This window comes from Vespa crabro, chromosome 11 (assembly GCF_910589235.1).
Source record: "Vespa crabro chromosome 11, iyVesCrab1.2, whole genome shotgun sequence".
Classification (NCBI taxonomy): domain Eukaryota; kingdom Metazoa; phylum Arthropoda; class Insecta; order Hymenoptera; family Vespidae; genus Vespa; species Vespa crabro.
The window spans coordinates 225,703-252,747 of NC_060965.1; the positions used below are offsets into that span (position 1 = coordinate 225,703).

At 42.3% G+C, this 27,045-nt stretch overlaps 1 protein-coding gene across 8 annotated transcripts in view; it reads right to left on the reverse strand.

Annotated features, from left to right (window-relative positions):
- LOC124427869 (dystrophin-like) overlaps positions 1–27,045 on the reverse strand; it is a 222,033-nt gene that overhangs the window by 133,078 nt on the left and 61,910 nt on the right. For all 8 annotated transcript variants that reach the window (XM_046971250.1, XM_046971253.1, XM_046971249.1 and 5 more), the window contains 3 exons: positions 6,206–6,417; positions 5,118–5,272; positions 4,680–4,869 (listed from right to left, as the gene is read on the reverse strand). In XM_046971250.1, coding sequence (XP_046827206.1) covers positions 4,680–4,869; positions 5,118–5,272; positions 6,206–6,417 — 557 coding nt within the window. The remainder of the gene's footprint in view (positions 1–4,679; positions 4,870–5,117; positions 5,273–6,205; positions 6,418–27,045) is intronic.

Sequence of the window (27,045 nt, forward strand, 5' to 3'; positions counted from 1 at the left end):
GCACATCTTCTTTTATCGACGAGAGCTAACGTTTTATAACAGAGCAGATATCAAAAGCAAGGGGAAAGAGACGATTAAGCCAGTCGTCGATAAGCAAGGAACCGCTTAGTTCTTAGATAGAAATATCGAAAGGGACGAAATCATCCCCTCTGCAATACCGACATTACCGGGGGTTGAAAATAATCTGCAGCACGCTGGTGCCACCTGGACGAACTGAGAGCGCATGCGCGTACCGTTTCGATCGAGAACACCCCATCCTTCTATCGAATCGCGGCTACCACCTGAACCATCCACTGGCGGCTGACCGAACACAAATAACTGACATGGATTGGACGGCGGCTTATTTGTATGAAGAAGGGGAAAGAAGTGGACCCTGGAAATTCGAATTATACTCTTTAACGCTGAAGAACAAAAGCCGAGGATGGCTTAGTTTCGTTATTTTTCTTTGGCGAAGAGAGAAAAATAGTAGTTGGCGCGAAGATATGAGAGATGAATCTGCATGACGAAAACGAAAGCTGCGTTCGATCGTAAAAAAGGGATGAAAGGAGATCGGGCCGAAGTCTACGGTATTCGTAGACTATTCGTCAATTACGAGCTTATTTGCCTCCTTTCTCTCCTTTTTTCTTTCCTCTATCTTCAACGAGAAACACCTGCGACGTGAGATAATTGCGAGTACACATGAAGAAGTTCACGTGACGATTCAAATTTCTAACTGTTCTACATAGAGGGAGGGGCGGTAAATTGAGGTCACACGATCGGACGAACAGACTTTTGTCCGAACGATCGATTAGGCATCGTTCCGAACGATCGCGAGGTGGCATCTTTCGATTTCCCATAGGTTAAAATTCACGTCGCATAATTCATGACGCATCTCGTTCGATTCGTTAAAATTCATGAAACTCGAAGGTCCTCCGCGGATTTCGAAGAGCACCGCACAGATTGGTGGAACAATGTCTATCGAAGCGAGAGAGAGAAAGATAGAGAGAATGGAATATTATCGGAGTTGCTCGATTCCTCCGCGCGAAGGGTGTAACGAGGGGTGAAGGGTGAACGGCGGTGGGTTGGCTATTGATCGTTTGGCTGCGTTTACCGCGATGAAACCGGAAAGGGAAAGTGGTCGACGACTGCGTTTGCCCATTCTTCCGCATTTCTCCTTGACCTTCGAGTAGGGCCACCTCGCGAGGCGTTACCGTTTTTCCAACGGCTCGCCTTCGATCCGGTTTACCCTCCCTCCTATATTCTCCGCTCCTTTCTATTAACGAACTAACGAGAAAGATATATAGATACCTCCTACCTATTCTATCACAATATGTAATTTTAACGTAAAAAAATATATATAATATAATATAAATGGTCTATCTATCGTAAAAATCGCAAAAATTTGGCTTATTCGAACGTAAAAGCATATTAGTGGTTTAACGAGAGGGAAACGTTTCTATCTTAAATGAAGAACGCGTCGGAAAGCGAGCGAGCGGGCCGTGACTGCTCTCTCTCTCTCTCTCTCTCTCTCTCTCTCTCGGCGGTCGTTGTGCCGTTTGCGCACAATGATTTAATCGTGATCGGAAACAATGCGGAAGGGTGCGATGCCTCGTCTCAACGAGGGTTAACTCGCTGTGATTCGATGAGAAAAAACAAGTGAAATTGCGTTAAAAAGGATTAGCCACGACAGGCTTTATTTAACGAAGCGGAGCATGCTCCGCTACGTTTACCACGAGTATGAGAAAGGGCTGCTCGTCCCTTTGGCTGTTCCCCTCCGGTACCCTCTCACTTCGTCTAACCACATATAGTAGACGAAACGAAAGTTCAGGTCACGCTAAGCGCAACCCCCGAGTTCTCGCGCCAACGCTCGATGAAAGTCCACTTTCCGTGTAAATGCTTCCTAAAGGCATTGCCGTGCCGATAATACGAAAGGGAACGAGTAGAAGCCTAAATAAAGGCATTTTCGCATCGAAACCAGTTACGGGACCGTCGTCTCTGACCTAATTTCAATTATCTCCTTTAGTTCCACCCTCCTTTTCCCTTACTCGAACGACATCCTCAACACAGGTACCCCGATTTACTTTCGTTTATCTCTGGAGATAAGCGATCGCTGGAGAGTCAGTGACTTCTTCGATCCCCTCGAATGTTTTCCACAGATCATTCCTCTCGTCTTACTAACGAACTTGGTATAATAAATTCCACAATTGATTTCTCTTATTTCGTATATAGAAGAAAATGAGCAAAGATCCGACCATAGAGTACCGTCTAACCATTCGAAAGGACATTCATCGTTCTTGCCTTTAGCCGTCTAATGGAGAAAAGTTAAAGGATAAAATGTGTGACTTAGATATACTTTCTACCGAGCGAGTATCGGAGCGAACTTCGTTCGACACGTTCCGCTTCTACTTAACCCCTTCGAGGGTAATTCGAGCTCGTCGTGGAAGACCACCACCCCTAGCTTTCGATCGTGTTCGCGCCTCTACACTCGTCTTCTGAGAAACTCTTTGCCACTAAGCCCCCTTTTCTAACGCGACACGAATAAAGATTTTAACGCGACGCCTTTAAATATTCCGAGATCACTTCATAGGAGAGGGGAGGGGGAGGGGTAGGCAAGTAACTAACTGTACGTTCTAATTAACTCGCTCATCGATCGACCTCTCGCAGAAATTTTATAAATTCGATTTTACGAATTTGACGTTGCAAAGAGACCTATAGACTCAAAAAAATCGAAGAAAAAATACAAGGTAAAAAAAAAAGATAGAGGCTCGGAGAAAGACAGGCGATGACCGATCGAGTGGGGTTCAATATCCGTTCGATGTTAATCGTTGAAAAGTGGGTCACTGAATGAAAATGGAAAAAAAAAAATGAAAAAAAAGGAAGAAAAGGAAAGGAAAAAAAAGAAAAATTGTTCGCACAAAAGGAGCCCAGGCGCATCGTTAAAACGTTATTATACGGGAATTGCTCTCGTTAATTTTCCATTCAGCGTCCATACCCAAGTATTATACTCGCAATCAGTCTCGTAAAGCATCGGGAAGCTTTATTCGATCCTCGTCGTTTCTTCGAGGATCACTCGATACACCGAATGCCGTTTGAAGTTCAACGGCGACTTATTATGAGAAGCTAACGAAGAAATTTCTACGAGGAATAGAAAAAGCATCGAGGAGGATGGAAAGGTGGAAAAAGGTAATCTTCGTCCCTCCTCTCGACGTTTGCTCCATTTCCATTTCTATTGTCGCATGTAAATAAGCGCATAAATAAAAGTTCTGCGGCAACGAGAAGGAGAACGAGAGAAAACGAGAAATAGAAAGAAAGAGATTGTTCTACCGTTCGCCTATTATTTCCCGGCTTTAATATCTTCGTCCTCGAATCTCATTTTCCCTCAAAGTCAAATGCGTTTCAATGGATTCGGCAAATAGGCACATGACTAAAGAAAAGAAAGAAAGGAAGGAAATAAAGAGGGCCAGAGAGAGACAGAGAAATTGGAGGAAAATAGTAGTCAACTCATTGTCGGTTTCGGTCGCGTCGATAGATAGGGTTTCACGCCTGGGGCGAGATCGTGATCTATGATTTTCCACGGGGTCACGAGATTCGAGCGTGGGCTAAAGAGAAGCGGATTACGGTGAGCTCGACGCGACGTCCGGAATGTCCACGATGTGCATGATTTATCGTACGATTGATTTCAATCGCTCATTCAATCGCTAAACGAACACACTCGACGCATCCAACCTTTCGACCTTTTATTTTCTTTCTATGATTTTTAAACGAACAACATTGTATAATAATATCGTCAGAAACTTATGGTCTCTAAACAAAATAAGTATCGTTTCTAAATAAGTTTCTTTTTATCTTCACTCAAAACGCGTACTAACGTAATAACGATCAAATATCATTTGTGTAAATGAATTCCATCGATCGTGGGGTGGGTCTATTCTCCTACAAAATTCACGGGAACGAAAATTCCAAATTAATTCGATGTCGAGATTCGAATAATTTATACGGGTTCGGATTAAATCAACGATTATTATAGAAACGTAGACGAGTATTCATTTTTTTGCCAACAACTTGCACGCCACGGATCGATAGATCGATAAATTGTAATGTGTAACTTTAAAGAACCCAGGTAGACGCGCGAGATAAAGAAAGAAAAAAAAAAACAAAACAAAACAAACAAAAAGATGAAAATAAAAAAAGATAACGTTTAACCGTGAGAGAGCAATGATGCAAATTAACGCGAATGTATTCTCTCGATTATGCTAACGCACCACGATAAATACAATATTATAATCTAATAAAAACGAATATGCGCGAACGTTTGATACGATTATTCGTTATTCCATCACTGCACGATCGCAAAAATAAGTTGATGAAGCGAGGAGGAACGATTCTGCAATGGCAATTTCATAAACAGAGCGCTCTTTGCCGCTAACACCGTACCCAAGCAAGACCCAAGTAGTAGATTTAATATGGTCCCTGTTGACCACTCCTGTATAGTCAATGGTGCACTTCAATCAATTTGCTCTCTCTCTCTCTCTCTCTCTCTCTCTCTCTCTCTCTCTCTCTCTCTCTCTCTCTCGTGGTAAACCACGGCGGTCCTCGATTCGTATTTTGAACGCGGTTGTCGGGTGCATAAACGACGACGATGATTTAACGAGGAGCGCAAAGGAAAAAGAAAATACATAGACAGAGTTTATCCATCTTACCTTGAGCTGATGTTGCGGTCGTCTGAGAGCGCCCTGATCCCGTCGTCCACCGAGTCGATCCGCTTCCGCCTCCAATCCTTCCATCGAAGACTCGGCTTCGCTCAGCCAGGCCAAGAACTTGTCTAGAGACCGGTCGAAGTTGTGGAGGGAGTTCATCGCCGAGTGCAGCAGTTTTCCTCGATTGATGATGCTAGGAAAAAGAAGTGTGGATCGTTGAACGTCTACGAACCTGGCTCGTACCAAATACGGATGATATCGCGGACGCGATCGTCCGACGTGACGAGAAATAAAAGTAACTAGGTCAGACGATGAATATTTTGCAACGTTCGACTCGATTCCTTTTTATCAAACATTGCAATTAATTAAAGATTATCATAGAGTTACAATTTCGATTAGAACGCGTACGATACGTCGATTAGAGCTTTATACTTTACTTACCTGGTATTTAAATTGTTGTATCGCTGATTAATCGTTTCCGTCATTTTCTTCACGCGAGTCGTGTCATCCTGCTGATAGACTGCTATTAACTTTTGGGTAAGTTGATTGAAGAGCTCGATCTGATGCTTGTACTGATGTAATTCCGCGTGGAAAGACTGAAACGAATGACAAAGGCATAGAGAAGGAGGCGAGAGAACGAGATGAACGGCTAGTCGTCTGGCTCGCACTCGTCTTTTACGAGAAAGGGGGAAACTTCTTCCATCTAATTCCAGCCGCGGAGATATAGAGAGAGTTAGACGAAAGTCCTTTGCTACTCGAGAGCTCCGATAACTTAAGGAAGTTAAATCTTTCTGGGTAGAAGGCAAGTTTTATAAGCGTATATCCCGTCGAAACTCTCTAACCGAAGTTTCGTCCTTTTCGTTCGATACGCTCGATCGACTGCCATATCGCCGGCTCCCATATGCCATCGAACGAATTACGCGATCGGATTTTTTACTCGATCTTTGTACTTACCTAGGCTATAACTTATGGAAACGTTCGCGTCATTTAAAATTAAACGAGACATTATGAACGATCTCTATGTTCGAGAAGTATTTCCATTGAAATACATTTTCACGATGCGCTACGTGTGCGTGGCGTACGCCTAAAAATATAATGAAGAATAGAACGTGACACCGTATTCGCGATATCTAGGATATAAGGGGATAAAAATGGATTGATCAACGTGCCTCGCAGGAAGAAGAAATTACGAGACACAGAGAAAGATAGAGAACGATCAGGGAAATAAATTATTTCTCCTCGGATCCTGGCCCTCCCCGTTTGATCTATTGCCTGCAAAAATCTCTAGGAAATTCGACGCTACCTTTTTATGAACGATCATTTGTTTCTAGTGGTTTCTCATATTACGTATTTTTTCGATAAATTGAGAAAACGTGCCCCTCCTCGTTATAGGGCGGCTCCGACCGGCGTAAAATTAAGCGTGCGAGCGTGTGGAAAAAAAAGGAAAGGAAAAGAGAAAAAAAAGAAGAAAAAAGAAAAAAAAAAGAAAAGAAAAAGGAAAGAAGAAAGACGATGGTCTGTATACATACCTTTTGTTCTCTAAGTTGCGCCTCGAGAACGTCGGCCGTATGGCCGACGGCCCGCATTATTTCCAGTCGAGTTTCCATTCGCGCGAGCCAGACCTCCACCTCGTTTCTCTTCGCCTCGTATCGCTGACTATCACCCAGCATAGCATCCAACTGCGTCTTCCTTTGCATCACCTTCGAGTTCGTTTCGTCCCAGTGCTCCCGCAACTTCGTAACTGCAACGAGAAAAAAAAATTTACGCTAAAAGAGTGTCCCCCTCTTCGTTCTGTTTCTTCTGCTTGCACTTTCATAATTTACCCCATAGATTTTCTTTTAAATTTTCCCTTCAAGGGAGACTCTCGTTTCGAACGTACGTTGCCAACAATTTCTTTTCTTTCTTACTCTTTAAACCCGACGAATTTTTCTTCTTCGCGTCGGGTATACATACATACGTACATACACGCACACATATATAGATATAGTCTAATATGAAGGAAGAAACGAGTCGAAGGAGCGCTTAGATAATTCTCTGCTCGAAGAGAGAAAAAACTCTTTAATCGTGTTTTACGCGATCAAGAAGGAAAGAAGAAAAGAGAGAAAAGCATTGTACGTGCTCGTTGTTTCAAGGAGCACTCTTCTCGAAATGGACGAGACTAGAAAGCTCGCGTTGAAATTCGCGCCGAACAGAATCAGACGGGGAAACTCTGGAAGCTGTCCAAGCTCTTACTGCGGGTGAGCGTGCAGCTGGAAAAGCAGAACGTAAAACACTGCCAACGATTCAACCTTTTCAGACAAGAAAATCCGCAAGCGCGTGCAAATATCTTCGTCTATCTTTAAGACGGATATTCTTATGCGTTAAATCCAACGATACGGCTCGTCCTCCGACAGAAAATTATTCGCAAAACAATATATATATATATATATATATATATATATATATATATATATATATATATATATATATATACACATACAGCAATCGTACGTCACCGTTATGATTTCCCCATAGAAAGAGCTCACGATAAGATTTTCTTTCTTTGCGGCAAATAAGAAATGATATCGATACAGAGGAGCTTACGGTGGACCGAACTTTAATCTCAGGATATCTATCAAAGGTGTATTCATACAAGAACGTATTCCTGGAGAATAATTCCAAAGAGGACACGTCGATAGGCAATCGGATCGAAATCGATATATGGGAATATATTTGGACGTTTTACCGCAAGCATCCCCACATGGCCCCCGTTAATATCGATTCGCTTAATATGTTCAGGAAAGCTGCGTATGTTGTGCAAAGGGGCACATAGATCACAAGAACCTGATGAGATATGATTAATGTAACGGCACAATTAATCCCATCCCATACTAGAGAACAACCTCTAAATTTTGAGGTAGAGAGAAAGAGCCGCTCGTTTCCTCGTAAATCATCGACGATAATATGACTCTGGCGGAAGAAAACGGTCGACTATTAAAAAGTGAAACGGAGCAAACGAGGAAGGCGAGTCAAAGTTTCCAGGAAGAAAAATATGAAACCTCTCGGAGGCGAAGGTTCTTTCAAGAATTTAGATAATCTGCATAGGAATTATCCAAGTATTTTAATCTCGATGTAAATCTCGACTCGAGACGAACTTTGCCTTGCTTTTGAGAGAGAGAGAGAGAGAGAGAGAGAGCTCGAAAAATGACGCAAATGACGCATTTTCAAGGTCCAACCGTTATCGCGATCGATAACAAAGCGATATAGTCGTTAAGCATAAAATCGTTGGAGACACAATTTACAAATTTTCGCCTCTTAAAATATAGCCTGAGAATTGACGAGTATCAGGACTCGCGTGCTACGCGCATACGCGTGAGTTCGACGGATGCATCTTAACGGTAGACGTCGTATCGTGCAAACTCGCATAATTTTCTCTCCCTCTTCCTATTTCCTTTCACGTTCTAGCATAATTATTCAACGCATGCCCGTTGATAAATGCACGAGTCCTCGCGATATATATTTTTCATTCGGTCCCAGCGGAGGAGTGACGTCGTTAAAACTCTGAACGGGAACTTTGAAAATTTCCAAGAGTTTCCGTTCCGTTATTCTCGCGATGATATAACGTTTCGGATATTTCTCGCGGTAAGACTCCTACTATCGAAGGGTACATCGTTCGGACTCGTTTTATTACTTGGACTAATCACGAGATACCGTTGATGACGAAGAGCAGAGTATAAATGGTGTCGTACGAAGGACATTAAAAATGCAATAACGTTAAAAATATTCGGTCTAACTTTGTTCGAGGATTAACCTCGACACGATCAAATTTAACAAATATACATCCGAAAGAGCAAACGTGAATAATGGATACTTCGATGAAGAAAACTGCGATAAAAATCTATATACATACCGAGAAACAATAAGGAAAATAAAAGATCATACTCCGTCCTCCTCCAAATCGAGTATAAAATCCTCTTTCGCATTCATGCTCGACCTTTTCGATGGAATTAATCTATATTTATACGTTAATCTTAGTAAACGTACCTGTACTCGGCAAACTGATGCGATTACGTCGACTAATCTATCTGTGAAATGAAACTTGCATGACGTAAAAACGATCGATAATCTCTCACGATAAAGCTCTCAGTTGCATGCACTTTCTATGCTCTGTAAACTCGCACGTAACATCGTTTCGCGCGATAAAAACGAGAGCTTATAAAGAGAGAAATATTATTCTTTGCAACGTTTACCGTCCTCCACATAGAATCAATCCTCGAAGATGTTATTCTCATCGGCGATTCCTTCTTTTCGGCGTTAGATTCTTTGCCATAAGATATGCGTGAAAATGAAAAATTCTATGGCAAGGGACGAACGTCAAAGGTAAGAGAGGACGATCGATTAATCCATGATGATCGATTTTGTTTTACCAAATGCCTCCCGCGGTCGTCCTCAAGGGATTCTGCCTCTCGTATAATTCCGTAACACGTGAATCAATAAATTTCTCCAATCTAGAAAGATTTAACGCAATGCCGCCGGCGAGCGAGTTATCCAGGTCGTTTGATATTCGACGGCGGAAGGCAACGGCAACAGCCTGAATTACGAATAACGACGAGCGAAGCATCTAGGGAGAGAAGAACCCCATATACGTATATACCTATAGTCGCGGTCTAACGATAAGAAGAATGCCAGATCGATATTCGGTCCGCGTTCCTTCGGGTACGTTCGCCACCGCCACCGCCACCGCCACCACCACCACCACCATCTTCCATGGCGACTTTGTCCTCGTCGCTGTCGTTTTACTCCTCGACGTCCAGCAACAAGACACTGGCGTGCACCGCGACGCGACACGGATAAGATCCGTTCGCGTGTCCTTCCGTGTCTCTAGAATCCCCTATTAAATCGAGATGGATCGTTTGCTAGATCGAAATTGATGCCTTTCGTTTTGTGCCCTCGTTTCGACGAACGAAGAGTTATTACGAAAGGATACTACGACACTCGAAGTCGAAATAAATGCCTTATCAGAGTTTTCATCGTATCATATTACGGAATTCGGCCCGAAAAGGGGGACTTTTTTTATGGGCGCGGACTGTACAAAAAAGAAAAGTGTAAAAGGAAGAAGAAATCAAATTCGTGGATATGTACGATTAAATGATGATTCGAATTTGCAAATTTAGAAATCGCGCGTACCACGACGAGAAGCGCACGGCTCGTTTAATTTGCATGTGAAACTGACCGTATGTCACCACCGCGACCACGAAAGCTCTCGTATTCGGAGCGCTGAAGTTTCTCTTCCTCTGGGTGCCATCCTAGTCGGAGGATAGTCCGACACCGTACAAATTCCCGATGTCTTATACGTCCGTAGATGCTAACATCCAGATCTTTCGTGTCTTTTAACCACATTTGTCCTCTAATATCGCGTCACCGATCAAAACGGCAGAAGGAACGCATAGCCAAGAGAACCGCCATCCGCGGGTATTATATCTCGATATTTGCGAAGAAATAGAAGCCGACAGAGAATGTAAAGCTGGGACGGATCGACGATGAGAAAAGATTGACAGTGATAGAGAGGAACGCGAATGAATGGAAGCAATAAGCTAACGAGAGTGTGCCGTGATTAGCGAACGAACGTGAGCGCGACGTGAGAGAGACCCTGAAAAAGAGGGCATGTTTGTGAAACGTTTGAAATAGAGAATCAAAGAGGGAGAACGATTATCTATCACAGATAACTATGTGGGAAGATAAGCTACATAGACAGCTCTGTGTGCCAAAGGCTTGGAACGATGAGCTTTCTTTGTGTTATATTTGCACTACGCTTTTGCGCGCGCGCATGTGTTCGTGTGCGTGTGTGTGTGTGTAAATATAATACCATAATATAGAGACTGCGGAAATGCGAGTGCGAATACTTAAACGTCCGATTGGACGAACGGAATAATTCCTAGGTTCCGCTCCTTTTATCTCTTGTCGGAGAGAAAAAAAGGGGGAAAAAGAAAAAAAGAAAAAACGATAACGACGTGGATAACGGAGACAGCAAACTATCTCTCCATTTCGCTTTATTCTTTTCTTCACCTCGAGTAAAGCTAAACTCTCTCCAAACTTCGTTAGCCTCGACTTCCTTCGAAGATTTCCACGAGACCATACAAGTGGATTACCTTCGAATGCGACCGGACAAAAGTTGTCCGAAAGTTAGGCGCTTTGTTGTCCTTTATGGTCGTTGAAAGGCGTGAGTATTCCGATATTACGTCGGCTAAAGGAAAATGCCGTCGGAGTCGATCGAACGAAATCGCTCTTTATGTGCATCCGTTCGGATAACCATATAGACGATCTGTCTTCTATCTATCTATCTATCTATCTGTCTATGTATGTATGTGCGCGTGCATTCCTATTCGTATATATCTTTAATACTTAAAATAGTACATCAATTGGCGTGATATTAATTATTAAAGGTATCCAAAACGATTCGGAGAATGAACCGGTTTATGTTCCATACGCCGAGATTTAATCAAAACTTTATTCAAGAATCCTCCGGTTCAATTTTAGTTCGATGTCGTTCGAGAACGACGGGAACATGAGCGATTTCTTTTACGCGATGACGACGCACCGTCTCTACATGAGAAGACGTTTGATTTCGCGACAACTTTTGAACGAGTCCACTCTTTATCTCGCTTTCGCGCGTACGTCGATAATTACGAAAAGATATTGTAATTTAAACATAAGAAATTATTTCATGATTAAACTATAAAAGATAGTGGATATATCGACGTCCAATTATCGAAATATCAGCGCAAAGTAATTTGGCAGGACATTACGAAAGGACACAAAGTTCGAAACTTTTAATATAATACATTTAGAGAGTTTATTGTTTCCCTGGAGTGTAATGCTTCGGAAGGGAAGTTGTACGAATATGCAAAGCACGCGTTCTCTTTTTATAACCTCCCATCGTGAACCGTATTCGCAACACGCTGTTGCCCCTAACGACGCTCCCTTGTCCTTAGCTCTCAACGGTATCAACAACAAGCCTGACGTTTCCATCCTTTCTCCCTTTCCTTCTTTCTCTTTCTTACCACGGATGACCTCCGGAACGGGGGGGGGGGGATCTACCTCTCTTGTTAGCTACTCGTATTTCTAACAACGTTTGCATATATCGTAACTACTTACTCGCAGTGATCTCCTTCAAAGGTAAATAAAATATGAAATTTCTCGACGACGAGAATCCTTCCGTTGAATGTACGTAGTAGCTACTTTGAGAGAGGATCGAAATAGGGAAGGAGAAAAAGCAGAGCATAGGATACTTTGCTACGATCGAAATGGAATTTCCGATAAACTTGAAACGACGACTCGAAGTCATCGTTCGCTTCGTAAGATAGCCTGGTTCCATTAGCGCGCGACTCCTCCACGATTCTCTTTTTCTTCTTCCTCCCCCTTTTCCCTTCCCCTTTTTCCCTTCCTCTGCTCGGTCGATTGCTTTTTCCGCCATCGCGTTGGAAGAGGAAAGAAAGGCAAACGTGGTAAGAAAGGGAAAATAAGGCAAGAAAAGACTATGGCGTATCTTGAAAGTCGAGACAAGAAAATCGTGAACTGAAAACCGGGGAAGTTGCCCTCGTAGGCAAGAAACGGAAAAAGACCGAAAGAAAGACGTGCGGCGAGTATATATAGGTGAAACATTATATTCCCATGACGAACACGGTTAAATGCATTCGCCGGTGAGGTGAAGCTACGCTGCGAATTACGGCGATATAACTTTAATTTTTCGCGCCATCCAGCGTCGTATAAATTTTCTCTTGAAATTTTCTCTTGAAATTTTCTCTTGAAATTTTCTCTCGCGTCGCACGAGAAGACACACTCGAGCCAGGAGAATGAGGAAAAATGCTAAGAATTTTGAAATCGCTTCAACGCGAAGAACGAAGAAAGACGACGATCAAATTTTGATCCCTGTTTGTCCCCCTCAGTGCGATCTATCATACATATTAATTTCACGTTGAACATAAGGGACGAATTTTTTCGAATATCTACGAGCCGACGGATCTTACGAGCTACGAATATATATGGCCGAAGAAGAGCTTCGAAATCATTTCTGTTCTTTCCCATCTCTTTGAATTAAAATATCATCCCTTTTCGTCTAAGCGCCTCTCTCTCTCTCTCTCTCTCTCTCTCAGCGTTACTTTGAAATGCTTTCTTAAAAAATCAGATTTTAATCCTTCATCCATCTTTTTCCATTACTCAAACCCCAGAGACGCGAGGGTTTTCTTGAGTCGCATATCTCAAAGATTTCGAGTTTCTCTTTTCCGGCCTTGAAATTTCACGTAGGCCGATAATTTATCTCTCGTCGGGAGATAATCTAGAATTTGCTTTTTAGAACTCGTCCGTATCCTTATATAACAAGGAGAGGACAGTGTTTCCAGTTGAAAAGGGGAATATAATATTAGAGAGAGAAAGAGAGAGGTGAGCGAGCAGCAGGAAGAAACTTTGGCAATATTATTTCACGAGAAGATTTCATTAAGCGTGCGTACGCGAGCTCGGAATCTCGTTACGCGAACGCTCGTGTTATCAGTGACGAATTGCAAGGGCACGCCCATTTCTTTCGTGGCACACCACAACCGTTATTAACTCCAAATCCAGGAAACTCTTTTCCACGCGCGGAATCAACGCTCCGAATACTTGAACGAACAACGCGAGGTACGCTTTGCGTTTTTTACGCAGCCCCGTATTTTCCCTTTCCCCTTTCTCCAGAGTCCAACGACGAGTCTTAAAGGGCGCGCCATTCGTCGACTTTTTCCAATTAATTCCATTAATTAAGTAAAAAAGTTATTTTTGTGGATGAAAAAAAGAATATGGAAACGACGAAGGAGCCTGATTTTCATTTTCATGATTTTTATTTTCTCGCATTAAACGTTTCATTATCGCGTAATTAAATGATTTTCGATGTATGTACCCTGCGCGTACCAATCGATTAAACCATCGCGCCTAGTATCGCATTTCGTATTACATAATTCGATCGAGCGATTTAACAAAAACAATTTGTTCGACCGAATGAATGAATAAGTAAAAGAGATAGAAAGGATGGATTATCCTTGACCGCGCGGAATTACTTTTTACAACCCTAATAGCATTCATTCTCGCAAGGAGCCGAGTAATCCTCTTGGATAACGTTTCTCATTTTTTCCATGACATGATTCATCGAACCCGCTCGTCGTTCTGGCGCACACTACTCTCCTAAATTACCTCTGCAATCCGTGCAAATTGTTTGCAAATTGCGCTCCGTCACGTTACACGATACGAAAAGAGAGAGAGAGAGAGAGAGAGAGAGAGAGAGAGAGAGAGAGAGAGAGGGAGAGAGGGAGAGAGAGAGAGAAAGTAAAAGAAAAAAAGCCTAACTTATTTCCGCTTTCCTTCTAGGACGGGGAAATAATTGATACCAGTAAAACACGAATCGGCACGAAACATTCGAATGCGATTATCGACAACGAGTGAAATTATCGACAGGAAACTTGTTAACTTTCTTGAAGATAGGAAACCTTGTCGTTTCTGTTTTTCCAACCAGGATTCACCATTCCAATGGCCTCCGGCGGCTAATCACGAAACGTCGATACTTTCCTCGCTTATACTCCTTTATTCTTGTCTCTTCTAATTTATCGATGCAAAAATTTTATCAACAAGCGTATCAAGAAGAAAATTACAAAGAAAGAAAATTCCGTGCAGCGAAAGAAATTGACTCCTTGGTTTATAGTTTCAACTTTAAATTAACCTTCAGAACTCCTTTTTCCACGTTTAACTTTTTCCGAAGAAAATCGGATAAAAGAGCTTATAAAGTTTTAAACGTCGGGAGCATTAGAGAGACAAGAAAAAATTGGTCATGCCTTTTACGTTACGTTTAACTTTCTTTCCTATTTTCTGAAGAAAATTTGCAACGACGCAAATACATGCGTGTAAATAGAATGTATATATATATATATATATATGTATATATGTTTGTAAAGCTACGTAACTTTTCGCATTCTTTGACAAACTTTTCAAGATCTTATCGGTTATGGCATTTCTCGATGTTGCAAAATAATCGCACTTTGTGGCGAAAACTTTATCGAATCATTGAACCAGTACAAAATCGGCATATGGTGTCTCGAAGAGCCAAGTTTTTCATTTCTATTGAATAAAATAAAAGGAAGCAACCACTGTTTCAAGTCGGTACCGACGTTCGACGTAAAAAAATTACCATTCCTAAAAGTTTGAATCCTACTACGAAACGTAATAGAAAACGGGATCGATTGCATCCTTCTCCTCCTTCGAATGAATTTCGTCAAATTAAATAAATCAAGCTATCGCTCGCCGAGATCACTTGATTTATATTTTTATATAAATTCTTCTTCGTTATACTCGAAATTATTCTTAAAGCTCCAAATTCAGAGACAATTCGTTCAACGTTTATTTGCTTAACAACATCTTCGAAACTTGCAGAATTTCGAATTCGCAGGATAGAGGAGGCTTCTCTGTCCTTGGCAAACACAAGAATTCGAATGCCTCCTACTTCGAGCGATCTTTGACCGAGAATTGCTACTTTCGAAAACACCGCACGTCTTTTCCCTCCACTTTTTCAGTCTCCTCGAGAAACGGAGATCCATCCTTCTTTGGAACCTCATAAAGTCAACTCTTTTTTCTCTCCTTCCCCCCTGCCCCTCCCCCAAAGAAAAAACACTTCTTCTATATATTTCGGATTAAAAAGAAATTCGTCAGTCCAGCTAGGAAAATTCATGTCGGTCGGGAAAACTTTGATCGATATTGGTACAAAAAAGAGAGAGAGAGAGAGAGAAAGGATAAACAAGATATAGGAAGTAGAGACTTGGTATTAAAGAGCACACACGAACGCGATGAACGTATTTAAAGCATGCATTCGACTAAACGCATGCGTGTGACAAGTTCCTTTGATAGTAACTTTTAGCCGCATATAAGTAATACATAGCTCGAGCATGTTACAAAGCCACAGACTGTCAGATCAAAGGGCAACGCGAGGTACTATGAGGTTTTGAAAGGACCTCACGAATGAGAGATAAATACAGCAAGAGAGAGAGAGAGAGAGAGGGAGAAGACTGTTCGTTTCAGATGCTTTTGCGATCAGCTCGATCGAGAACTTGTTCGTTAAATTTATAATCGCGAAGCAAAAAAAAAAAAGAAAAGAAAGGAAAAGAGGGAATCCGTCCAAACGCCTCATTCAAGGCGAAGATATAATTAATTGAAATAAGAGGATAAAGTAAGGAAATATAAGGGAAAAGAGGAAACGTACCCTGATGAGGGCTGTAGTCGGATCGTCGTCGTGCACGAGCACCAGGTGATCCGGAGGGATGATGGTGACCTTCCTGGATCGAAGAAGGCCCAATAATGACGTCGGTAGAGCCACGTCTCGACGATATACCACCGATCGGTGACGACGAAGACGAATGTTCCGAGTCTCTACGGTGTCTCGTCACATGCGGCGAATCCTGTGGCGTCCCATGACCAGAACTCATCGGCGTTCTCATCGGAGAACCGTGCGAGGAATATGGCGAGCCCGAGGACGACGAAGTCGGTCCCCCCTGTTGCACGACTTTATCGCTACCTTCAAGCGAACATCCGCTGGATGATGATCATGGACCGTTCGTCATCCGGAAACGAGACGAAAGACCGCTGGACTATGATCGTCATCGAATTCGAAAGATTCGAATTCCAAGGATTCCACTGGTATATATAAGTACGGGATGGAAAGAGGATGGTTAATCGATACCCACGTTGAAGATCAATAAATGTCATTCCGAAAGACTTCCGCGTACTCGACTCGCGACATCCCATCGACCACGTTCTCGGGCGACAGCTCGAAATCTCTTTTCTTGGCAAACGGCCTTATTTTTTTTTCTCTGTTGCGCCAGATGCAATAAAGTTTGGTAGTTGCGTCTAAGAGACGAGAGCTAAGAGAAAATTCAATCGCCCTACGCGATGGAATTCTCTTAGTACGCTTCCGTCTCGTTAAACGGTCGAATGCTCGATTAATTTCTCAAACGAGTTATGGCGTCAAAGCTACTTCGACCAGACGTTCCTAGGAATTTCATGTCGACCGTGCTGTAATCGTCTCTTCTCTCTCGCTCTCTTCCCGCATATATACATATATACATATATATATATATATATATATATATATATATATATATATAAAATATACGCATACACACACACAAATCGAGTTATCGCGGTAAACGATTAAAGTACCTTAAGGATATTTTCAATTGGAGAGAAATCCGAGTCGCGTTTTGTAACGTTCGGGACACGCGTAGAAAAATGATTTCGCAGTAAGGTTAATATCGGGTAGCTCGAACGAAGAATCGATCGCTATTCGAATCGATTATCAGGACGCAAGTTGTTGCTCCCCGAAGAATCGAATAAAAGCGTCCGTACAATTTGCTTCGAGATAACTATTCGACAAAAAAAATGTTTGACGTTATAAAGAATATTTTATTCGGTTAGCTTATTCCTAATGTCCGATTCGATTCAGTCGTCCCCTGAAAATAATGGGCGTATTTCCGAACGTCAGGTATCTATCGATCGAAAATGCAAAGTTGCAAGTCCATTTGTAACATTCCCTTTTCCAATAAATTTCAAGAGAAAGGAGTATCGATAAAGGACTAAAGAGAACCGACAAGAGAGGATAAAAGAGGTAGAGTCCAGTGGTCTTTCGCGTATCCTGGAATGAACCGGCAATCAGAGCCGGCGTTCCGATACCTTGATGCGCGGTCTCTCCCGGACGATGAGAAATTCCGGATACGAGCGCTGTTGGATGCGTGGGAGGTGGATGAACGATACCGGCTGGTCCGAGTGGATTGACAAACCCATGAATTGGATTGCCATGCATCGGGCTGCCGTGGATCGAGCGCGATGGTACCATTCCGGGCAAAGGTATCCCTCTCGTTTGAATCTCATGAGCGGAGATGGGAAGATTGTTAGCAGGAGGATGACCTGGAACGGGACTAGCTCCGTGTACGGAGCCTCTTCGATGTTGCGACATAATTGGAATTCGATAGCTACGAGATGCTCTCTACGGCTGAGGGAGGAAACGAGGCTAACGGAGAGATGCCGGGATGGATCTTAATACTCCCACGAGATCGACCACATCGATGAGAGCTATATATATATATATATATATATATATATATATATATAAAGAGAGAGAAAGATAATACTATCTCGAAGGACTCCTCTCGGAAGCTTTTCAATTAAGGCCCGATCGAGGTCACCAATGATCCCCGTCAAATATACCCCCTTAAGCTTCCTTATTTTATACTCTCTCTATCTTCCTCCTTTCGTATAATTCGTCTTTCATTTGAATTCGCCGTTAATAAAATTTCTTTCTTTAATTTTTCTCGAGCTCAGGTAATTCGTTAACAACGAAAGGCAATAACGGAGGAAAATCTATTCGAAAGTGCCGTCTGGCTGGCTCCGGTCCGATCGTTGCTATAGAATAATCGACCTCGTTGGATCCGATGGACAGTCCTTCGAGAGATGGATCGTTAGGAAACGTTCATGCGTTATTTTTTCCTATCGTATACCCGGACGAATTTATATCGTTATTTTTATTATTAATAACAAATGTTCAATCATATTCGATACGCGAGATAGATATTCTTCGTGAAAAGAGAAATTTTTCCGATGAATGGTGTGACTCGATCGTCGAGAGAAATACGATAAATACGTGAAAAAGTGGAAAAACGTGTTCTTTTTTAAACGTGATATACTTCCTCTTCTTCTCAAAACAATCGACTTTCGTGACTCGTTTGAACGCGATACGAAGAGCACGTTTCTCTCATCGATTATCGGGACCGATCGCGGGAGGAGGATCGCCAGTATCTTTCCCCTCGTAGAAAGGAGAACGTTCTCTATTAGCAGCACAGCAAACTCGCTCGTCTAGATTTCCGCTCGCTACGACGACCTTGGCAGCTCGGACTTGTTGATTTAAGACACTTGTTGGTTTTAGTCGCTCCTCATCGGTAAGGCTTCTTCTTACAAGTTGCGATATGCGCGTCGATAAAAAATGATATCTCTCTCTTTTTTACCCGATCCCATTTCGTTTGATATGTCTAGGACGTTGTTTGATATCAGGACGAGTATTCTGGCCCTTGAAATTATAAAGCTCGAACAGAATATTGTGCGATAGGGGTAGAAATTTTCTTCAAACTGTTCTCTGTTAACGATCGAAAACTTTGTCACTTCGTTTTTTCTTTCGTCCAAGAAACTTCCTGCGGGAGAATACGATAGAACGTCGATAATCCGTAATAGGAGAGCCCTCGGCTTAGGTAACTGTCAAGTAAGATCAGAATCAAGCCTCAATCTCTCTTAAAGAAAGGAAACACGTCGCGTCGCGTCGCGTCGCGTCGCGTCACGCACCACGTCAGGTTAGCACGGAAAACGTACGGCCAAATTTTACATATATATCGGACGATCTCGCACTATGTCGCTACGAAAGAAGAAGGGAAAAAAGGGTAATAAGGAGGAAGATAAAAAGTGAGACGAGCGAAGCCGGCGGTTGATCGGTGACGGCGCGCACCGAGCACGTTTTCGGCGACGACAGTTGGAGCGTCGCGACGCCGGCAGCGTCGGGGTGAATAGTCCGTGTGCGACAGGGAGCGGCCGCGCGAACACTGGAAGCAATCCATGCCACCACCACCACCACCACCACTAGCACCACCCACCACTACCAGCGGCAAGAGCAATACTACGAAACGAGAGTCAACGTCAACCACGTCGGACTCTCCTCGGCAGCGCCCTATACCATCCCCTCTCTGGGTCTCCCTTTCTCTTCGCGCCGGCACGTCGATGTGCGTCTGCGGCGGCGGCGGCGGCGGCGGCGACGACGACGACGACAACGACGGCGGCGGCGCAACCCTCGTCGACTATCTCCCCGCCGACTATCCTCTCGCAACTAGCGGCAGATAGATACCGACTATGCTGCTACTACTACTCGCTCTTTTCCACCCTCCCCTTCTTCCACTATCCTCTATCTTTTTCTCTTTCCGTCCTATCTCTTTCACCTTTCTTCCCGCCTTGCCAACTTCCTTCGTACATACCCTTCGACCACGAGTCTACTACACGCTACTACGCGCTGTAACGTAGGCGCACCGCACGCGTTTACACTCGCGCGCATGCACACAACTTTGTTAGTCGGCTACACAGGCGCGTTAGGCGTGCGTAATTACTCGTCGGCGTCGTTACACCCACGACTATACCAACGACGCTTGTATGTTAATGAACGCCCGGCTGCATTAGTTTCTCGCTTTACTACAGGTCGATAGACTTTACAAAGTATCTCTCTTTTCGTTTCCTTCTCTTATATGACCGATCTCGATGGCGCACTCATTTGACCAACCGAAACCAAGAAACAACGACGTGGAAACTTTTGTCCTTTCAAGAGTACGTCGAAAATGAAAAAGAGTAAGAGTTTGAAACGTCTGCGTGAATGAAATTCTCGTCGTCGTATTCTACAACATTTTTCTCAATGATCTACTCGATCCTATGTCGACAATTCGATCCTATCCTTTTTTTCTCTTTCATCGCAGACTCGAATCGATATAGTGTATGTTTCGATAATACCTCCTTGTCAAACGAGAAAAAGGGCAGAGAGGGAGAGCACTTCACTCCGGTGCGAAAGAGAAGCTTCTAAGACGCACGAAATCCCTGAGGTCGTTTATTAGTCGGGGTAGAACCACGTGGAATGACTGCGAACTTGAAACGTGAGGACGCGGATAAGAGAAAATGTGGCTTCCCTTGGAATGATTGCGTGTGTATGTAACTGTGTGAACTAAGGTTAAGAGAGAAGAAAAGGAAAAGGCGCAGGCGCACGACGATAAGAACCAAGAGGGACCGATAAACGAACAAGTGCTTGGTCCACGGTAAAGAGAAGAAGGATGAGATAAATGGGCGAATTATCTAGATCGTACCATACCGTGAATCGTATGCTCGTTCTCACCTTTTTTCTTATCTTTCTCCTACGCGTTCTTCTTCTTTAATCTTTTTCAGCTTCCTCCAATCGCGTGAAATCTTACGCGAAGAGATACACGCGTAAATCATGGTAAGTTAGTAAAGTATGTTATTCGATCGTTCGATCGAGCGGCGCTTTTTTCCATCGATAAACGTTAATAAAATTTCCACGTATTCGTGAAATAGTAGCAAATCGTTGCCGATCATTTCATGCGCTAAATAGATCCGATGATAGTCATTAACTTCGTTGGGTAAACCTACGTAGCGGAAATGCGGTGTAACAAATTGCTTTCGCTCGGTGTGTATGTACATCATTGTAATTTCGCATCGAACGTGGTACGAGAACCTTCAAAATTGAGGACGAACCGCGGGCCAACTCGTTGCTCGTTGTCGAGCATCAACGCCGCGACCTTTTCGCCTCTCTTCTCCTCTCCCTTTTCTCCGATCTATCCCCATCGTAACGTCGCGATAACGTCAATCAGCAAGGATTCTACGCTGTGCAATGGCGATTGTTACATTTTCACGCGCGTCTCTTTCCGCTCGATCGATGGATGGATAGTTTCCAAAATCCGATTCCATTGCTCAATTTCACATTCGATGGGTTTTATGTTGGACGAGATATTATATGAACGTAATGCTTCGACGTTGCAATTTTTCTTTGCAAATCTACCGCTAATATTCTTAATACTTTAATTCGCATTTAATTGCCCTACGTAAAATTTCGTAAGGGAAAAGATTTTTTTTAAATTAAGTCAATTTCTTTTTTTTTTTTTTTTTTTTTTTGTTGTTCACTACTCTAACTTTACGCTCGCGTCCTCGTAAGTAATAAACTTTTCGCTATTTATGAAATGGAATTGGAGGAAGATGGAGAGAGGAAGAGGGAGCGCGAGTCCAAAGTTACAGGAACACAAAACGCTCGTCACCGGTGGTAAGATTTCTAAAGAATTCTATTAATTCACATTCAACGACAGAGCTTGCTTTCCAATCAAGTATGATTGTAACTTAACTCATGGCTTTGCGATTAATTACTTATTCGACGTTTCTCAAATATCGCTCTTATTTGAAATAGGTAAGAAATTTTACTATGAAGCTTTTTCTAGTATAACAAAAGAAAGGGAGGCAAAAGGAAAATAGACGACATTTTTGAAAAATACTTTCTCAACAAAAGTGTTCTTTTCTCTGGACGGAATCGCTTTTGGCACTGCCAAGGATATTCGGATGGCGATACAAATACAATGTGAATAAAACATTGCGCGTGCCTGTGATACGTGCACGCGTGGATCGAATTCAAAAGCAGCAGCTAGCTAGCATGGCTGCCTTGTCTACGATGAATCTCCTTGCGAAAGCCTTTTTTCCTTACCTAAAAATCGTCGCAATAAAGTTTATCTCAAAGATCCTAATATACAAGAAGATCCCCCATGATTGCGGCGTCCCTTTCAACGTGAGCAAACTTCCAACTTGATCCTAGGATCCTAGCTTTCATTTTATTTGACTATGAGTTTGATCGTAGTTATTTCAAAAGGTACGTTAAAAATATGGAAGAACGTTCGAAATTAAATCGGATTTCGCTATCCAAAGGTACTACCTTGGCGCTACTATCTTGAATTTTCATACCCATGATGCATTAATTCTCTAGTGCCTGCGAGCAATAATGACTGTCTCGGTCTCCTTAATAACGTAATGCAACATCCCGATTAATTTATCTAATGCCCTTGCGTACGATCTCGTTTCGTTATCACATAGAGCCTATTACGAGCGAGCGCCATTAGACAGTATTAGTAAGTATTGTCTGTCTTCTCGCAACGGAAATCCTTTCGATAGCCAATCCGATGTTTGCTGCGCGCTAAACAAAACCGCTTATATCCACTTTCGTAATATTTTTTGTTATCGTCAAATATCATTTGCCGATCTATATATATATATATATACACACACACGCGCGCGCACACACGCGCACACATATATAGTTAAGAAAAATCTTGGTGCAAACCTAATGGACTAAAGAACCGTAGGAAAGATAAAAAGCTCATGGTAGACAGGATGAGAGAGAGAGAGAGGGAGATAGGGGAAGGAAAAATCATGTTCCCACCTTCCCGCAAAGCATTACACCGGAAGCGACGAGATAAGCCTTTTACGTGGGATGTGAAAAAGAATGATCGTTGCTGGATCAAAGTAGGAATATTAGCTCGGGTCTTGTACGCTGCTTCTCGACAAATGGAAAAGAGAGATCGTCGAGTGTCGCTTAGTTAGGAAATAAGACGAAATCTAATGGTGTCGTAGAAATGTAATTGACGACAAGCAGGATGTACATGGATAGATTAAAATGAAAGTCATAAATCTCGAGGAACATTGAGCGCTCTTGAACGTTCGAAGAAAAAAGGAATAGAACGTAGAAAGCGCATTGATACGCTCTGGGACGGATTCCCTTAAGAGCGCCGCAAAATCCCGTTAGTTCGCCTGTACGACGATGGAGAGATTGCCGAGAAGAAATGGGAAGACACGATATTACAGCATCATATATAAATCATTCGCAAATCAATATCCAAGCACGCACGCTGGTCCACGCTGTCCGTATGAAATTGAAAAATCTTCGTGTTCGACGGCGATCAAACCCCCGCTCACCTCCGATCGTTACGCTAGAATAAATTACGCTCGGATAATCGAAAGAAAACCTAAACGATGATGTATCGCCTCTATCTACACGTACATTGTTAGTTATAACAAATTGTTTTTAACGTATATTCGCGTATTTACCTATACAAAGATTATGCGCCATTAATAATATTAACGAAACAATTAATAATTATAATAAAATTTATTTATATCCATATCGTAGTGTTCATTTAAGAGAACAAAATTTCCGACGAATTATTTCTAACAAATTGCTTGAACAATCGTTAAAAATACAAGGAGAAAGGATAAGGAAACGATTATCCTTTACGAAGGTTCCTTTTTTTTCTTCGAATCTCTACGATTTCCGATTCCGAGAAAAGATATTTCAATGTAAAGTTACCTGAGCTACATAATTTTTTTCAAGAGGTCTCATCGACGCGCTTGGAATTCATAAATTCTTGGAATTACAGCTAGCTGATGTAAACAATTTTCTCTATTTACTACGAGGCGTACACACGTAATATTTGTACTCCGTGTTTACTCGAATTATGAATTGCGAATAACAAAGCTGCATATTTTTGGAACGAAAAGTCGTAGAAAATTAAAAGAAACATCGTTTTTTCCCCCTCCCCGGAGAAGAAACTCCGCTTTTTGTCTAGCGTATTTGACAACATCTTTATAGTGCAATCGTTGTCGTAAATCTTTCAAAGCCACGTTTATTCTATGTCGATTTTTCTAAATATTGGACACTCTATCTTCGCTATACTATTTTTTATATTAACGATCCAACTATAAAAATGTAATTTTTTACGTGATAATAAAGAAAAATTCTAAATAGAATATAAAATAGGAGGATGAAATAGTCTATCTTTATATTAAATTTTGTTACGTTCTGGCGTCTTTCTTACCTCATAGCTGGAAACATTCTGAAATAAATCATTATCAACTTGCTGCATTCCTTTGATACTAGATCGGACACGGAAAGCATGTGCATCGTTTGCCAACAACAAAAGGGGATTAACTTCCGACGTGATAGGTCCTAGTCTCCTTGCAGAAAAAGCGGCTTTCTGCAAGGAGACACGCCCTTTATTGCCCGTGGAACAGCTTTTCTCCCATCGCGTGTAATGGAGGAGGCATAATGTCTCCATCAACGATTTCCCATTATACTTTCGGACTCTGCTCCACTTATCCTCCTTCCCCCCCCCCCCTCCCTTTCCTACCTTCGTCTTCTTCTTCCGCCTTGATCCAAACGTTCTAGGCCTTCCTGCGATACGAAATAAAGACTTCTCTTTCTTCCTCTTCTCCTTCTTTTCTCAAATCAAAAATTGCTTCTGCCCTCGACGTACAACTTTTTAGAGCCCTCGTTTCAACTCAGATAAAGTAACTTGAAAAAAAGAGAGAGAGAGAGAGAGAAATAGCTCGCAGTAAAGAGAGTTAAAAGAGACGAGCCATTAACCGTCCAGCTTTTATCTTTTCGCGAGACTAATTAATTATACTCCGTTTACTCTCGGTAACTCCACTGTTAATGTACTACGAACGTGGATGTGCGAAAACGCGTTAATTATAAACTAAAGATAAAAAAATATCTCTGTCGCACCATAAGACCAGCTTATTTAAGATGACTTTTTCGCAATTAAAACGAGAATCTGAACTTGTAAGATTTGTTTAGCACACGGTCGATCCAACTTGACCTAATTGAACAACGGCTCACGGTCTAATTACGAAACAAAATTGCGAGAAAATAATTAGTAGTGCGAGTAATCGCCAAGCTATAACTTTAGAAGATAATTCTGTCAATGCGATGAAACATGTTATCGAGGAACTCGTCGATACAGCGAATCGTTTTCGTATTTAATTCGAAAAACTTCCATCGTTCACTCGTCCTATCTCGTAATTTTATTTACAGACGGGAGGAAGAGAGAGAGAGAGAGAGAGAGAGAAGAAAAGCCGGCCGATCTTAATGCGATGCAAAGTACACAGACGAGAAAAAAAAGAAAAGTATCCCTGTGGCTGTCTTCTCAATTCTTCTGAAAGCTTCGAGTCTTTATCATATTATTTATCCCTCGACACGCACACCATCCGAAAGCCAACAATAAAACGGTGCAATTTTATTCGGGATGAGCGATGCCGTTTCGCTCTGCTTCCAAGATTTCAAAGTAAGACGAAGAAGAATGGGAATAGATAAATGAAGAGAGAGGGAGAGAGAGAGAGAGAGAAAAGAGAAAAATGAGAAAGGACAAGTGGGAGATAAAAAAAAATTGGTCGAGGAAAGCCAAATTCTAGTCGGTCGATTTTATATTTGCACAAAAGTAACGAGAGTAATGGAAAGTTTCTCGCGATGAATGAGAGAGATCACTTATCTCTCTAGTCCGCTCATTAATTGACATAATTAAGCAATTACGGGAGGAGTTAGGGATCCTCGAGTCAGGCGCAGTAAGTCAGGCCTAAGTGCGTGCAATTTGGAACGATATGCAAAGTCCTAAATTGCAACAGATTCGAGGTAATTGCAAAATGCCAAGGAGCGAGGATGCATCGTCGTTAACGAGAACGTCCCGCACAAACTTTTATCTCGGTTGAATAGTTCTTGTATGAATCTATCCAAAACGAAACAACGTTCGGCTTTAAAAGAAAGATAATTATTGCGCTATTATTATGAACGAAACTTATTTATCTTGCTTCGATGATTCGACGAGTCTCTAGTTTAAAAACTATTAGCAACGATTCGATGCGAGGGCGAAACGAACGACGAGAAGGAATAAGCATATTTGGGCATTGTCCAAAAGGAAAACACTTGGTTGGGCGATTGTCAAAAGGGTCAAGCGTCGAGCGAGAGTGATATGGACGATGCACCTTGGTAACGTGACAAGAATGGGCTGCATTATTGACATAGTTTAACCCCTGGGGTAACATATCCCTAACCATCGAGCCATAATACATACGAAAGTACTTGCATAAGAGCTCGTGTCCGGACCTTTAAAATGTCCTTTTCATTGATTCCTGCCCATTGTGAAGGCCGAACGTTATCGCCTCGCATCGTCATCGCGTTCCTGTCGCACAAGGGCTGCATATACAAAATGGAAAAGCTCCAATTTTAATGACTCTCCGGACAATGCCCTCAAGATCGTGACTAGTTTGGCACCCTCGTAGCATCGAAAGATTCGTCTTTAAAAATCGAACGACTAACTCTTGAAACTCGACAATTTCATTGAAAATTCGGTGAATTAACCAAGCTCAATTTGCTACCCCGTTGGAAATCCATGAATCCTTTAGCCCTTTCAAAAAGAAGGTCGCTTTTTGAAAGCGAATCCGTAATTACTACAAAGAAAGATCTAAAAAGACGTATAACAATGTAGATAGTACCACTTTGGTCTCGAAGACGAGAAACGTCAGTCTCCATTATCAAGAGGAATGTGCTCCGTAAAAGGAAAAAACGTTAATTCGACATTCCTCGAAAACTTCCGATCGAAGAGACTTCTCGTCGCGAATCGCTGAAACGATGATCGTGAAAAATGTCGAAAAAAGAAAACTGGTCTTGTACAAGGTGGATCAACCAGCGTGGAAAATCAATTTCCTTGTCCAATTTCGTTTCTGACCGCATATAGACCTTTCTACTTTCTACTCGATCACCTTGCAACAGATCCTATTGTTCGCTTTAACGGGAAGCGTGTTAAGCCAACGACGGATTGCGAAACGAAGTTGTCGCGTTACCAGACGCAGATGAGTGAGAGACTGGCAGAGAGAGAGAGAGAGAGAGAGAGAGAGAGAGGATACGTTAGCTACGACGACACAA